Genomic DNA, 16,584 nt, shown 5'->3' on the forward strand with positions numbered 1-16,584 from the left:
GAGAAGAGGAACAATTTCCAAAGCCTTAACCAGTGGTGTCAGCAATTATTATTACACTATGTTGAGACAGACACCAGTAGAGGAAATAATGGCTGGTAACATAAGCAGAAGCCTCACAAAAGACGTATTAAAGAAAATATCCTCTGAAGTGAAGAAAAGTGCAAGGCTCCACGATGACATGATGCTTGAACTCATGTTGACTCAAAAAATAATCAAAGAGAGCAGCAGTCATGCATCATCAAAAGGCTATCTTCAGCACCTACAAATTGATCCGTTTGCTGTGCATTTATACACAGATGCTGGAATAAAGATATTGACTGAGCACTTGAAAAAGCCAACACCTACGGCCCTCTACCTTGATGCCACAGGCAGCGTGATACAGAAAATTCCTGATCAAAATAAGCGGGTCTTGTATTATGATTTGGTTTTGCCCGGAATGGGTAAGGATAAGCCTCCCTTGCCTGTCACAGAACTGATCACCAATAGCCATTCCATTCCATCTATTTCCCATTGGCTCATGGAATTTAAGAGAAAGTTGTCTTACACAACAAAAAGAAAGATAGCACAGGTTGAGACAGATTATAGTTGGGCTCTGATAAACAGTGTGCTTCTGTCTTTTAACAGGGAAAATATGTCAGTGTACCTTGACAGAGCATTTGAGATAGTGTCTGGACAAACTGAACTGATTCCTAACTTCACTGTGCTGCATCTGTGCTCTGCTCATATCATGAAGGCTGTGTCACAAGCATTTGGAAAAAAAACTGTAGACAGAGGCACACAGGAATATGCAACATTCTGTTTCGCGTACATCCTGAACTGCACAAGTATGCAGGAAGCCCTTGATGTTTTTTATCATATGTGTGTGCTTTTTGATGCAGTGGAGTACACTAATTTGGTGAAACAGAACAAAATGTACCTCGACAAGTGCATTTTGCAAACTCGGGACGTGAAACTGGAGGAAATTGGACATGTAATGGGAGAGGAGGAAAGCAAAATGGAAAAAAATGCTCATAACATTATTGGAAAGTCCCCTTTTACACAAGCTTTTCAAGTCAGACGGGACCAAGCAGAGTGTGACATTCTCTCTGACGATGCTGTTCATGTAAAAAACCACTACCTCTGTCCTGGTGCCATTGATGCAATGTTAAAAAACTACATGGGGATCTTCCCTTTGTGGAGTGGTTTGTTGCTTGGGGATCTGTCGCGACATAGAAAAGGTACCTCTAAAAAAGATGGAAGTCATAAAACCAGGGATACCAACTGCCATGTTGAGCTCTGGTTTGGGTTGGTCAAACACTCCATCCTTTTAAAAAAAAAGTACCTGAGACCAGCTGAGTTTTTGTCTACAAAATGTATGCCTCAATACAAGGAAGATATATAGAGCACATTGAGCAACACAATCTGCCAATGCATATTCTGGACAAAAACTTTGGACATCCTAGCAGGCCAGATGATGACCACGAGGAACAGTGGAACAAGCGGGAAAGTTCTGCTGGTCACACCAAGCCCAAGTCCAAGTACTTCAATCCACCAAAAACACTACCCAACCCCAAGAGCCCACCTGCCACAAAGGTGAAGAAAAGAAAAGTGGACCAACAGGAAAAATATGCACAGGGAAATGTGAGTTTCTCTAAGACTTACTATGTTCAGAGTGTGTAAATTGTTCTCCAGCATTTTAATTGTAACAATGGAATAAGTAAATATTGTCAGAAAGTAAAGCATGGACTAAATTGGTGAGTGAGGTGAAGGACAAAGGACATGAAGTATTATAACCCAATATGATTAGGTGCATGTTGTAGGGGGAGAATATGAAGATGAAAAATGTAAATACAGCATACAAACTTATAACAGAAACTAGATTTCTAAATCAGACTTTAAACTGCAATTACAGTTTCTGTTCCTGAGCAGCCTGTTTAATGACATTTAGTGAAAACTCTAAAAGGGACTGAGGTTAAATGCATACACATGGACAGTTTAATTATATTTTGTGTATGTAGCTTTGATGGTGCATATACAAAAACAAGGCCTCCACCCAAACATTCAAGATTGTTAACCCTCTGGTATCATTCAAATGCACTACCCTAATTAGTCATTCGGGACAAAAATGTCCAGAGTGATACCGGAGGGTTAAAAGATTCCTCAAGTGTCCATATTAAACAGAATGCATCTATTTCCCCTCAATCTTGACTTAGTTGACCTGGCTGTGGAAAAAAAAGGACACCGAGGTGGTCGTGGCAGTGCTCCCCTCACAGATGAAAGGACGCATCTTACTTATCCGCCACTGTGAGCTATGCTCACTTCGACCCCACCAGTGGTTGACAGGGGAGGTACGTTACTACATGTTTCAAGTGTCTGAAGTTTCACTCTACACTGTGTCATTTTCTTTATCTAGCATTTAACGATTTCTGCCCAAAAAGTATCTGAAAAAAATGTCTAGATACTTTTGTCAGTCACAAGATTCTCAAAGTTGCAGGGAATGAAAGTTCAGTATAACTGGGAATATGCATTAATTGGCAAATTGTTATGATTTTTTTTGCCAGGTAATTGAAGGCGTGTTTCATGTTGCTGCCGACAAATTCGGCGTTGTGAACAAAATGTACTTGCTAAATCACTACACAGCAGGTGTCATTTTGTTCGGGGACAGAACTCAGCTAACATCTCACAGTTTACCAAAGGTAATGTGTGTGGTCTGTGTATGTTTATGTGTGTGGTGTGTTGTGTTTGTGCATGGTGATACTTTAGGGGGAAGTAGGTGTGGATTTGATATGTGGGCTCACACTCACCCATTAGGTACATGGAGTGAAGCATTGGCTGAGATCTTAAATAGGAAATTAACTGAGATTATTTTACTGTATCCTCTCTGAAACTATAGTCATTAGTTAAATCACCTGATAAATCTACTTACTATTGAATTTCCATACCAACACTTGTTTTAAGCACGACCAATGAATGGCACAAGAACATAATTGTCAGACTGATGTTGTTGTTATTTTTACCTTAGCCTTCAAGTTTGTTTTAATCCTTTATTTGATGGCATTATAGGTAAAATTTCACAACTATGAAGCTGTCCTGTCCTTTGTACTTGTCAAAAACAACCACTGGAAGTTGCTGGTTTGTAATTATTTGTGTTATTGTATTATTTCTGTTAAAGCACAAGACTTACATGGTGAAACCAAAAATCTTTTTTGATGAAAAGTGCTTTTACTTTTTCACAGTACATTCATGCCAAAACCAGCACCGTATTCCTGGTGGATCCAGCTCAAAGCATCGAAGAGCTTGATGACTCCGAACATGCTGCCAAAAGAATACAGTAAATCAAAATTCAATAGATATTTGAAAATTCAAGGAAAAACTATATTTAAACGTAAAAAATGTAAAAAATGTGTCACATTCATACTCACAGACAGCATTGAAAGCATTTTAAACAGTCTGATACAGTCTGTGTTCAGACAGTGATATCTATAGCTGACCTGTGGCTGCCCCTACAAATAAATGGTCATATGGTGAATACAAACAGTATGAATTTCTGTTACATTATCTTTAGGAGCCACATAATTAGAAATGTAAAGTGTGTTGACATTATCCTTTCTCAGGGAGTACTTCAGGATGAGGAGGACACGCCACAGCATAACAGACTGGGTGGATGTTAAGTGGAAGGGAGGCGTTATGGGTCACCCACTTCAAAAGGATGGATGTAGCTGTGGTGTCGTTGTTGTGAAGGTGAGCTGAAGAGATTCTGTTTTCATCCAGTTAACAAGCAGAGTTTTTAATGTGAAAGACAGTTTAATGCAAGGACGGATTTAAAAAAGCTGTCAAAAGTAGTGGTTGACCGTCCGATAAAGGTTTTTTAAAGGCCGATGCTGATCCCCATAATATTTAGCAGGCAGGTTGGCCAAAGGACAATATATAGTATAATGCCGATATCATGTTGTTGTTTATTGTATTTTTCACAACTGACAACAATTGGATTATGACACAACATTGTTGAACTTAAATTAGTATTCACTTGAACACAGAAAGTTTAATTGACAAAACTTTGCTTCTGAATATCTCAAAATTCCAATAATAGGACCGGTCTATATCAATAATCAAAGGTTTTGGGAGGCATTCTAGTCAAGGGTGGATGTTTTCTATAATGTGTCTCATGTTTTTGTCTGTATCTGTATTACTATACAATAAAGAAGAAAAACCCTCCATAACATAAGTGTTGTTTGTTTAGATGACAAAGGCAGTCATGGAATCCTTCCCTCTGATCCCGAATGTGAATTTCGAGTGTTCAAAGAAATACATGACACAGGAGAGGAGAGAACTGGCTCTCGAAATCCTTGAGGCATCAGGTAAATAAATATGAATATATGTATATGTATATATGGGTGTCTGTATTTATATAGAAGCTGACATACAAGTATTGTTATCTTGTTTCAGTCTTTGATGAGCACACTTATTGTGCTATGTGTGCTGCCTTAAGGCCTCCAGGATCTGGATCTCCCATCACAGACTGGGTGAGCTGTTGTGAAGAAAATGTGTAATTGTGATGTCTACATTTATTTATTTATTTAACAGGGACAGTGCACATTAATGAACATTTCTGTAAATATGCCAGAGTTAGCCAAGAGGCTATTTTTCATCTGTAGTCCCTGGACAGATTTTAAAAGTCAATCTAAAACACATTTAATTTTAAACAACTAAATACAATACATTTAAAAAATGCAACACTCACTACTGGAATACTTAAATCAAAAAATGTAAAAGACAGAACAATAAAACAAAAAAAATAAAACAAAACAATAGAGCATGTTAAAACACAGGGAGTGGGTTTTAAGGAGTAGATGATTGTGTCAGCTGATTCCTCACTAACACTTGAGTATTAAGACAACTGAATGGTAATCTAAGGTACAAATATATTATAAATACATTATTTCTTTCACTTCAACAGGTTCAGTGTGATGACTGCGAACGATGGTACCATGCCCAGTGTCTGGCAATGGACAGCAGAGACCTTAAAAAGGCAGAGACAGGATATTGGAAATGTCCTTTGTGCAAGTAATACTTGAAATGTGCTCAATGATGACGATTAGTAAAACATGTGTCCTGTGTAGCCTTGTTTGTATTACTTTCTGATCATTAATCACTGGGTCACATGACAGGGAAGCTATAGAAAAAACCCTGAATTTGTAATAGAAATATTAATATTAAATAGAGGATGTAATATTATCCGATATAAAGAGCTGTTTCTATTGTGTACAGACTAGTATTCAATTAATAAAGTGATTTTGAGTCATTAGTTATTGAAGAAATAAGCTAATTTTCACATAAAATTATTAATATAAAAGTATTTAGTGGGTTAAAATGGAATAAAAAGAGGTGTGTCCTATTCAGCCAGTGTAGTTCTTTGACCCAACATTGATTTTGAGTGAATCGGTCACATGACCTGGAAGGTATTGAAGAAATAAGCTAATTTTTGCATCAAAATATTAATATACAAATTATTTAAGTATTAAAATGCAATAAAAAGAGGTGTGTCCTATTCAGCCAGTGTAGTTCTTTGGCCCAGCATTGATTTTGAGTGATTAGGTCACATGACCTGGAAGGTATTGAAGAAATAAGCTCAATTTCGCATTAAAATATTAATATAAAAATATTTTAAGTATTAAAATGCAATAAAAAGAGGTGTGTCCTATTTAGCCAGTGTAGTTCTTTGACACAACATTGATTTTGAGTGGATCGGTCACATGACCAGGAAGGTATTGAAGAAATAAGCTCATTTTTCCATCAAAATATTAATATAAAAATATTTAGAGGGTTAAAATGGAATAAAAAGAAGTGTGTCCTATGCGGCCAGTGTAGTTCTTTGACCCAGCACTGATTTTGAGTGGATCGGTCACATGACCAGGAAGGTATTGAAGAAATAAGCTAATTTTTCCATCAAAATATTAATATAAAATATTTAGAGTGTTAAAATGGAATAAAAAGAGGTGTGTCCTATTCAGCCGGTGTAGTTCTTTGACCCAACATTGATTTTGAGTGAATCGGTCCCATGACCAGGAAGGTATTGAAGAAATAAGCTAATTTTTCCATCAAAATATTAATATAAAATATTTAGAAGGTTAAAATGGAATAAAAAGAGGTGTGTCCTATTCAGCCAGTGTAGTTCTTTGACCCAACATTGATTTTGAGTGAATCGGTCACATGACCTGGAAGGTATTGAAGAAAAAAGCACATTTTTGCATCAAAGTATTAATATACAAATTATTTTAGTATTAAAATGCAATAAAAAGAGGTGTGTCCTATTCAGCCAGTGTAGTTCTTTGGCCCAGCATTGATTTTGAGTGATAGGTCACATGACCTGGAACGTATTGAAGAAATAAGCTCAATTTCGCATTCAAATATTAATATAAAAATATTTTAAGTATTAAAATGCAATAAAAAGAGGTGTGTCCTATTCAGCCAGTGTAGTTATTTGGCCCAGCATTGATTTTGAGTGATTAGGTCACATGACCTGGAAGGTATTGAAGAAATAAGCTAATTTTTCCATCAAAATATTAATATAAAATATTTAGAGGGTTAAAATGGAATAAAAAGAGGTGTGTCCTATTCAGCCGGTGTAGTTCTTTGACCCAACATTGATTTTGAGTGAATCGGTCACATGACCTGGAAGGTATTGAAGAAAAAAGCAAATTTTTGCATCAAAGTATTAATATACAAATTATTTTAGTATTAAAATGCAATAAAAAGAGGTGTGTCCTATTCAGCCAGTGTAGTTCTTTGGCCCAGCATTGATTTTGAGTGATAGGTCACATGACCTGGAACGTATTGAAGAAATAAGCTCAATTTCGCATTCAAATATTAATATAAAAATATTTTAAGTATTAAAATGCAATAAAAAGAGGTGTGTCCTATTCAGCCAGTGTAGTTATTTGGCCCAGCATTGATTTTGAGTGATTAGGTCACATGACCTGGAAGGTATTGAAGAAATAAGCTAATTTTTCCATCAAAATATTAATATAAAATATTTAGAGGGTTAAAATGGAATAAAAAGAGGTGTGTCCTATTCAGCCGGTGTAGTTCTTTGACCCAACATTGATTTTGAGTGAATCGGTCCCATGACCAGGAAGGTATTGAAGAAATAAGCTAATTTGTCCATCAAAATATTAATATAAAATATTTAGAAGGTTAAAATGGAATAAAAAGAGGTGTGTCCTATTCAGCCAGTGTAGTTCTTTGACCCAACATTGATTTTGAGTGAATCGGTCACATGACCTGGAAGGTATTGAAGAAATAAGCTAATTTGTGCATCAAAGTATTAATATACAAATTATTTTAGTATTAAAATGCAATAAAAAGAGGTGTGTCCTATTCAGCCAGTGTAGTTCTTTGGCCCAGCATTGATTTTGAGTGATTAGGTCACATGACCTGGAAGGTATTGAAGAAATAAGCTCAATTTCGCATTCAAATATTTTAAGTATTAAAATGCAATAAAAAGAGGTGTGTCCTATTTAGCCAGTGTAGTTCTTTAACACAACATTAATTTTGAGTGGATCGGTCACATGACCAGGAAGGTATTGAAGAAATAAGCTATTTTTTCCATCAAAATATTAATATAAAATATTTAGAGGGTTAAAATTGAATAAAAAGAGGTGTGTCCTATTCAGCCGGTGTAGTTCTTTGACCCAACATTGATTTTGAGTGAATCTGTCACATGACCTGGAAAGTATTGAAGAAATAAGCTCATTTTTGCATCAAAATATGAATATACAAATTATTTAAGTGTTAAAATACAATAAAAAGAGGTGTGTCCTATTCAGCCAGTGTAGTTCTTTGACCCAACATTGATTTTGAGTGAATCGGTCACATGACCTGGAAGGTATTGCAGAAATAAGCTCATTTTCCATCAAAATATTAATATAAAATATTTGCAGGGTTAAAATGCAATTAAAAGAGGTGTGTCCTATTTAGCCAGTGTAGTTCTTTGACCCAACATTGATTTTGAGTGAATCGGTCCCATGACCAGGAAGGTATTGAAGAAATAAGCTAATTTTTCCATCAAAATATTAATATAAAATATTTAGAAGGTTAAAATTGAATAAAAAGAGGTGTGTCCTATTCAGCCAGTGTAGTTCTTTGACCCAACATTGACTTTGAGTGAATCGGTCACATGACCTGGAAGGTATTGCAGAAATAAGCTCATTTTCCATCAAAATATTAATATAAAATATTTGCAGGGTTAAAATGCAATAAAAAGAGGTTTTTCCTATTTAGCCAGTGTAGTTCTTTGACCCAACATTGATTTTGAGTGAATCGGTCCCATGACCAGGAAGGTATTGAAGAAATAAGCTAATTTTTCCATCAAAATATTAATATAAAATATTTAGAGTGTTAAAATGCAATAAAAAGAGGTGTGTCCTATTCAGCCAGTGTAGTTCTTTGACCCAACATTGACTTTGAGTGAATCGGTCACATGACCTGGAAGGTATTGCAGAAATAAGCTCATTTTCCATCAAAAATATTAATATAAAATATTTGCAGGGTTAAAATGCAATAAAAAGAGGTTTGTCCTATTTAGCCAGTGTAGTTCTTTGACCCAACATTGATTTTGAGTGAATCGGTCCCATGACCAGGAAGGTATTGAAGAAATAAGCTAATTTTTCCATCAAAATATTAATATAAAATATTTAGAGTGTTAAAATGCAATAAAAAGAGGTGTGTCCTATTCAGCCAGTGTAGTTCTTTGACCCAACATTGATTTTGAGTGAATCGGTCACATGACCTGGAAGGTATTGAAGAAATAAGCTTATTTTTGCATCAAAATATTAATATACAAATTATTTAAGTATTAAAATGCAATAAAAACAGGTGTGTCCTATTCAGCCAGTGTAGTTCTTTGGCCCAGCATTGATTTTGAGTGATTAGGTCACATGACCTGGAAGGTATTGAAGAAATAAGCTCAATTTCGCATTAAAATATTAATATAAAAATATTTTAAGTATTAAAATGCAATAAAAAGAGGTGTGTCCTATTTAGCCAGTGTAGTTCTTTGACACAACATTGATTTTGAGTTGATTGGTCACATGACCAGGAAGGTATTGAAGAAATAAGCTCATTTTTCCATCAAAATATTAATATAAAATATTTAGAGGGTTAAAATGGAATAAAAAGAGGTGTGTCCTATTCAGCCGGTGTAGTTCTTTGACCCAACATTGATTTTGAGTGGATCGGTCACATGACCAGGAAGGTATTGAAGAAATAAGCTAATTTTTCCATCAAAATATTAATATAAAATATTTAGAGGGTTAAAATTGAATAAAAAGAGGTGTGTCCTATTCAGCCGGTGTAGTTCTTTGACCCAACATTGATTTTGAGTGAATCGGTCACATGACCTGGAAGGTATTGAAGAAATAAGCTCATTTTCGCATTAAAATATTAATATAAAAATATTTTAAGTATTAAAATGCAATAAAAAGAGGTGTGTCTTATTTAGCCAATGTAGTTCTTTGACCCAACATTGATTTTGAGTGATTAGGTCACATGACCTGGAAGTTATTGAAGAAATAAGCAAATGTTCAATCAAAACTATTAGTAAAACGTATTTAAAGTATTAAAATGTGTGTTCAATAAATGTATTCTCTGGAGTGAATTTGCTTCATATTCGCATCATGATCGAGAAGCTGTCGATTTATTAAAAAGAACATTTTTCTTGTGTAATTGTAAAAGTCATTTGTTGATGGTCCCTAAATGAAAGCCTCGTTTCGCGGAGAAGATCTCCCCGTTAAACTGACGCTGCTGGCGGGTCCGGGAAACTGACGCTGCTGGCGGGTCCGGGAAACTGACGCTGCTGGCGGTTCCGCGAATGTCCGTCGAATATCCAACCTAAAACCAAATTCACCGCGGTGAGCAGATCGATGTCCGTGACCATGATTACTGCTCAACCCCTGAACCAGCTTCACTGGACATGTCCTCTCAAGCTACAGGAGACAACTCCAAAACAGTGGAGGATCTGCAGAAGCAACCGCAGGAGTTAAGAGTCCAGCGAGAGTTTTACTTACAGCGGTTTGCTGGCTCCGACGACAACATCCGATTCTATAGCAGGTAATGTTTTGGCTAAATTCTATCCAAGTTTTTGAGATGGGTTAGCTTATAAAGAATCCTGTTTACCTGCCGTTTGACTGCTGACTATATGCATGCAGTGTTGGAATAAGTAGGCTACTCAACTTAACTGAAGTATAAGTACAAATACTGTGGTTTGAAAGTACTCCTGAACTGTACATGTAGAATCATAAATCATGTGTTTTCATATATAAAAAGTGACTAGAAACTATGAAGTTTAACTAAATGTGGTGGAGTAACACATACTAATACTAACAACATACTGATAATACTTTACTACAAGTGGAAATCTTCAAAACCTTACCAAAGTAAAAGTACATCAATATCCACTGCCTTTCCCCCAGTTGCACACTTAAGAATGAAGAGTAAAAGTAGTCATTCTGTGTAAAATGTTCCCTGTATGTTTTAGATTATTATTACTGCTGCTTTAATGTAGTTACATTTTACTGCTGTATATTACTATACCTGCACCAAGTGCCTTCTTACTGTAATCAGTATATTTGAATTGTAATGTATTATAGCAAACAAGAGGAAAGCATTAGCCCATGTGTTAACACAACTGTATTTAATTAATTTGTCAATTAATGACTGACATGTGTCTTTTGTGTACAGATTCCCGAGCTATAAAAACCTGATGGCCTTCTGGTTTTTGATTGAGCCTTCCATTTATAAAATGGTTCGTGTTACAAGAGCGATATCAGCTGCCAAGAGGAATGAAGAAGTGGTTACACACGCACGTCCATCAACGGTATAGGCTATGTTTCTTTTAACACACAATCTAACATCTCCGACATTTCATTGCTTTCGGGTAGGCTAAAAGGCTATAGTACTCAATCCTTTTTGAATACATCAGAGAACTAAAACAACTTCATGTTTTTCCCATGGTGTGCTACACTCATGAGATTAATATAGTACCCTTTTTTTGTTTTTATCTTCCAGAGACAGCTGCTTCAGCCAATTGACGAGTTCTTCCTTTTTCTCTGCTTCCTGTCGATGGGTTTGAAAGAGAGGGACCTTGCAAACCGCTTCAACGTACACCAGTCCACTGTGAGCCGCATCATTGCAACATGGACGAGTTTTCTTACAACTTTATTGGGGTCACAGTGCATCTGGCTTACACCTGCAGAAGTTCAAGCCCACCTCCCAGAGGCATTCAAAGGTTTCCCAGACACACAGGTGATCCTGGATTGCACAGAGCTGAGGTGTCAAACACCATCCTCACTCCTCCAAAGTGAAATGTATTCTACAAACAAATCTCACTGCACCATGAAAGCCCTGGTTGGCATAGCCCCACATGGCGCAGTGACATTTGTTTCCAGTCTGTATGGTGGTTCTGTCAGCGACAAGGAGATATTCAAATAGTCTGGAATAGCTGCGTTGTTGACTGAAAACATGGCAGTGATGGTAGATAAGGGCTTCCCGATCAGCGATTGCTGCAAATGCAAATTGTACTGCCCCCCTTTTCTGTCAAAGCAGAAGCAAATGCCAGCCTATCAGGTGAGGGAGACACAGGCCATTGCCAGACTGAGGGTTCATGTGGAGCGTGTCATTAGGAGGATAAAAGAGAACAAACTTTTTGATGGTGTCATCTAGGCTTGGGCGGTATGACGGTATTACGGTATACCAGGGTATTTTGAAATACCGTCGGTATGATTTTCAATACCGTGACGTCACAGACTGTGCGCCAAATCATAGATGCGTTTCATTCTATTACACTGACACGGAGTTTTGACAGGGACGACATTGGTTGTAATGCACAGCACGCGCCAGCAGAGGGCAGGGGAGGGCAGTCCGTCTTTCCCGCTCTCAGAGCTCAGCACAGAGCTGAGCTGAGCAAGATGGCGGCAGCATTTGCCGGCCCCGAACTCGGACAACTAGTAAAAAAGAAAAATGCCTCTGCGCCTGTTTGGGACTATTTTGGGTTTACTCGTCGCCAGTGACTTCATCCAGCACGACGAGAGACGGAGGCACTTCTTTTGGGAATGTTTAAAACGGGGTGAGTGAGTGTTGACATTTTTTAATCCTATGCAACTGGTTGATGGTTTTGTAGTCGAGGTCGGACGGTTTTAAAAACGAAAGCATTTACGTGCTAAACATTCACGCGAGTAATCCAATGAATCAAATGGAAATAAGGTTTTTAACACATGCACGGAATAATATTGCCAAACTAGTTAGTGAATATAGCAAACTTTATTCAATAAGTGTTAGAAATTAAAATCAATGTTTTAATGGGGAAATGTAGTTTAAACATGCAGTCAGTTTTAATGCTCTTTTATACTGAAAAACCAGAAATTCTTGTGCACAAGCAGTTAAGCTTTTATTCTGAACATCTTTCATCTACGCATGTAGCATTTGGCTAATATACGATTTCCTAAAGAGGTGAATTTAGTAGCGAAATGATATGGAGTGGTGCAAACCGAAGCCTACTGATTTAACACTACAACTATAGATGTCGAGATACTACCATGCTGAATATTAAATGAAGGTACAGTTTATTTGAATACATTATTGTTTACAGACGAGAGTAGCATGTGACAACATCCGGAATGACCGGAAACCAAACGAGCCGAGAAGTATTTTTTAGAGTATTGATTACAGCGTTTAGAATGTGTTAAATGAAAAGTGATGAAAGAGAATATGAGGAGAAAAGGCGTGTTGAGCATATATTGGATGTGAAAGGAGCCAATCCTCTGTTTAAATGCAACAACGGACATTGGAGACGAGGCGAGCCGGCAGGCGGGGAGGAGCAAGCAGAGGATATATAACAGCACCGGAGGAGAGATCCAACTCTTGGCTTCCCAAACGAGGAGCGGATCACAGCTGTTTGTCTGACTGAACAATATCATGCTTGTGACCAACCCGCGCCTTTTTTAATTAAAGTACCCAATTGAACTTTCACAGAGATTCCATTTAGTCTCCTTTTAAAGCTTCTCTCCTGGACGGGAGAATAACGAACACAGTTAACAATCTGGTGAGTTCCCTGACGTGATCTCGCTGACCGAGGAGAGAAAACCAACCGGCTGTTTCCTGGAGACGCTTGCAGCCATTCGACACACAAGAGCTCAAATCAATCGGTAAGAAGATGCCTGTTATGACAAAGATTCTTCACTAGTTAAACTAGGCAAAGTTAGATTTGTGTGTTTGACGGCAGCCGGCTGATCCTGAAAATAGCTGTGCATTTTAATGTTAAAACAATCCAAATTGATAAAATAATCACTCTAAAACCACGAGGCGTTGTTTTGTCACAAGCAGGGTGAGTTCACACTTTCTTTTGTTCCATTAACCCTGCATGCTATTAACCACGTGTGGGTGTTGAATTTTAAATATATAGTGTGTGGACATTGTACTTCGGATAGGTGCCTTGCTGCTTTCACATGGGTGTCTCTTGTTACGTTAATAGTTATTTAGCCTATGACGTAAGGGTATATAGCCCATTTGACGATTTTTTGTTAAGATCTGGAGACATAGCGAATCGGTTAAGGGCCGAGTAAGTGAAAACCAGCGGGGCATAGTGAATCAACTCAGGGTTAAGACCGAAGTCAGTGCTTTAAAGAAAGTCCTTTTCAAGAAAGGCTTGGTTAAGGTCTAAGCCTTTATCAGTGGTTAAAACTGTTCTGTTTAAAAAAAGATATTGCGGGTGGGTTACGGTAATCGGAGTTACAGCAGCAGTGCATTAATAAGACGACGGTCTATTGTCAGTGACTGATAGGTCTCCATATTGGTCCCGGTTTGGCGTGTTCAAATAGCAACAGTTAACCATAGTCGACTATAAAGTCAAATATTACGTGAACAGGTTTATAGCTAGTGCGTAAGGGTTCCTAACTTTAAGTGATGATATCAATAAGATAAAGCCCATAGTCGACTATAAAGTCAAATATTACGTGAACAGGTTTATAGCTAGTGCGTAAGGGTTCCTAACTTTAAGTGATGATATCAATAAGATAAAGCCCATTTTTTCATAGTAGCCCATTTTTTCATAATAAACTAGATAGAAATGTTGTTATTTTAAACTAAGTGTTGTTTTGGCTTGTATTTCAGGGTTTATAATACCACACCAGTGGTTTACTTTGTTACGGTTCGTTTAAAGATCACCTAGCCATTGTTTAAACTCCCACCTGAGAGCCGCATGGACAAATCTCTTTGTCTACAGGTCAGAGTGCGAAATAATCGGGTGCCATCTTGTTTACACCCCACATGTGGAAAAACAAAGACAGGGCAATCGCCATTTCGTGAAATGCAAATTCAATTTGCTCCTTTTGCTTTGAATTTGCATTTACACAGAGCATCCACCAATTAGAAGTAGCAGAGTAGAACATTTAGCAGACTATTTTTGTAATTATGAGAAGGATACAGATTACAAGTGATGTTGTTCCCCCACACAGAAAACTATTGTGTCCACACAACTAGTGAGGTCAAGAAGACGGGCTTCCACCCAAAATATGCAAGGGGCGGCGATACACCTGACGTGAAGCTGTCCAGACCTGAAAACAGAAACTCGATTCTGCTGTGGTGAAGTCTGGCTACAAAGGGAGGTGTCCGATAGGGTCGCTTGTCTCAAACCAGTGAAGAAGTCAACAAGAACCCAGCAGAACTAGAGAGTGACTGTTAGTGTGAGAACTGTGACGGAGCGACAGAGACTGGCCCAACATTTTCCAGCCAGTACATAGATAGACCCCGTCAGAAGACCGGGGCTGTGTTTAAAGGGGAACTTCATTTATTCTTAGCCAGAAGTGCAGTTTTTAATCAAACAATTATGTGATTTATGGAGTCAGATTACATTTTTCTCATAAACACAATTTTATAATCGGTCTGAAGTGTCTGTTTTAAGGCATGAGCAGCAGATTAAATAACATAACACTGATGAAGAAGTTGTAGGGTTTTTACAACAGTTTCAAGAATCAGTCTTTATTTATTTATTCTTGAGTAACTTTACTGATTTATAGTGTAGTGCGTAAGGCAATATCTCATTTGAGTGAGGGGCACCAGCCCTTCATGCAGGTCACCCTCTGTGAGAATAGTTCATATTTTCCCTCCAGTTTGGAGAATGATTATTTTATCATATGTTAGTTCAGCAGCAATCCTCTAATCCTAGAGTTATTGAGACGCATTAGCGACACCAGGGGTATTGTTTTTCGCAGCAACGATGATGCATAATACCATGACAAAAGCCATTATTGAAACAAGTAAACTATTAGAAGTGCTAATGGGAAATGTTTTGTGAATATGCATTTATGCCATCAGAAAGCCATACATCATATGATATTTTTGTACGCCTTGTGGGTACACGGAGAATTTATATTTATTTAATGCAACGTTGTGGGATTTCCATGTCCTGTTCATAATACGGTAATCATTGCAATATCAATTGAGCATTTTATGCTCAAAGGAGGGAGTGTCATGATTATACAGATATGTTGATTTCAGTGACGTTGTAGTTAATAAATAATAAAATGTAGTCAACAATAGGTCTCATAACAACAAGAGGTATGCCAAAGCTTGGGCCTTCTCCAAGGAGGGAGTGGTCCAGTTTTAGATATTAGACAAATAGAAGTGGATGAATATGTCAGAACTCTGAGTAATATTATGCAAGTTTTGTCTACACAGCAGGCTAGGAAAACTACAGAGACACCAGAAGAGACACTAGAAGAGACTCCTGTTCGGCCAGGTGATTGGGTGAGGGTGAAAGTTCACAAAAGACAGTGGGCTCATCCCCGGTGGACGGAAGCGTGAAAAGTTGTAACAAACTTCACACGCGCTCCGGTTTAAAGGTAAAGAAAAAGGAGCAAATTGACACCACCTCACACATTGTCACCCTTCACTGGCAACTTCCAGAACATTATTGGGAGTTAGGACTGATTTGGCAGAGCTGGAACAAAACAATAAATAGAAATAAGATAAAGATAGAAACAGCTCAAAAGACAAATTGTCTATAGATTTTTATAGATTGTACATTAATGTGAAAACCTATTTTTTTGTTTTACATCTGAAAAAGAGTCTAATTTTTTGTATGTTATTTTTGGACTCATTATTTAAATTCTGTAACGGACACAACCAGGGATAAAATAGAGATGATGACGAGAACAAAGCCAAACCAATTGTGGGGTCCCCTAGGGATAAGAGTCGGAATAGCATTGTTGATTGTGCTCATTACACTTGGCACCTTGTTGGTTGGATGGGGAGTACAATATCAAGTAAGACATGGAACCATTAGTTCACTCATAGAGAATGCCCACATCACTAACAAGACTCCAGCTGTGTTTCACAGACTTTCACTTATCCTCAGAGCCAAAAGATCAGCTGAGCAACAAGAGGAGGAGTTAGAAATACTCGGTCCCAAACAAGAGGCGGTTATTATCAAGATGATTCACCCCCCTATATGCAGTTCTTGTATCAAATGATGAGATGGGTTTAAGTGATCGGGATATGTAAGTGATGGGGATTTACAGATTAGGGGAATCTCTAAATACACTGGATCCATGT

General features: G+C 37.5%; 1 protein-coding gene across 2 annotated transcripts; it reads left to right on the plus strand.

The window, feature by feature from the left end:
* Positions 1-1,348: 1,348 nt before the first annotated feature.
* On the plus strand, positions 1,349-5,284 carry LOC307036907 (uncharacterized protein). Of its 2 annotated transcripts, XM_079677536.1 has the most exons (9): positions 1,349-1,620; positions 2,193-2,327; positions 2,541-2,675; positions 3,043-3,111; positions 3,216-3,310; positions 3,594-3,720; positions 4,220-4,337; positions 4,426-4,502; positions 4,937-5,284. In XM_079677536.1, the coding sequence occupies exons 1-9, from the start codon at positions 1,351-1,353 to the stop codon at positions 5,045-5,047; spliced, it is 1,137 nt and encodes a 378-aa protein (XP_079533662.1). In that variant the 5' UTR covers positions 1,349-1,350; the 3' UTR covers positions 5,048-5,284. The 2 variants fall into 2 exon arrangements, with proteins under 2 accessions (XP_079533662.1, XP_079533663.1); XM_079677537.1 differs by lacking the exon at positions 3,043-3,111.
* The last annotated feature ends 11,300 nt before the right edge of the window (positions 5,285-16,584 follow it).

This window comes from Notothenia rossii (assembly GCF_949606895.1).
Source record: "Notothenia rossii genome assembly, chromosome: 4".
NCBI lineage: Eukaryota > Metazoa > Chordata > Actinopteri > Perciformes > Nototheniidae > Notothenia > Notothenia rossii.

Coding starts and splice junctions, on each gene's coding strand:
- LOC307036907 (XM_079677536.1), top strand. CDS start 1,351: ATGTATGCCTCAATACAAGGAAGATATATAGAGCACATTGAGCAACAC. Junction 2,328..2,540: donor ACCAGTGGTTGACAGGGGAG/GTACGTTACTAC, acceptor TTTTTTTGCCAG/GTAATTGAAGGCGTGTTTCA. Junction 4,503..4,936: donor GATCTCCCATCACAGACTGG/GTGAGCTGTTGT, acceptor TCACTTCAACAG/GTTCAGTGTGATGACTGCGA.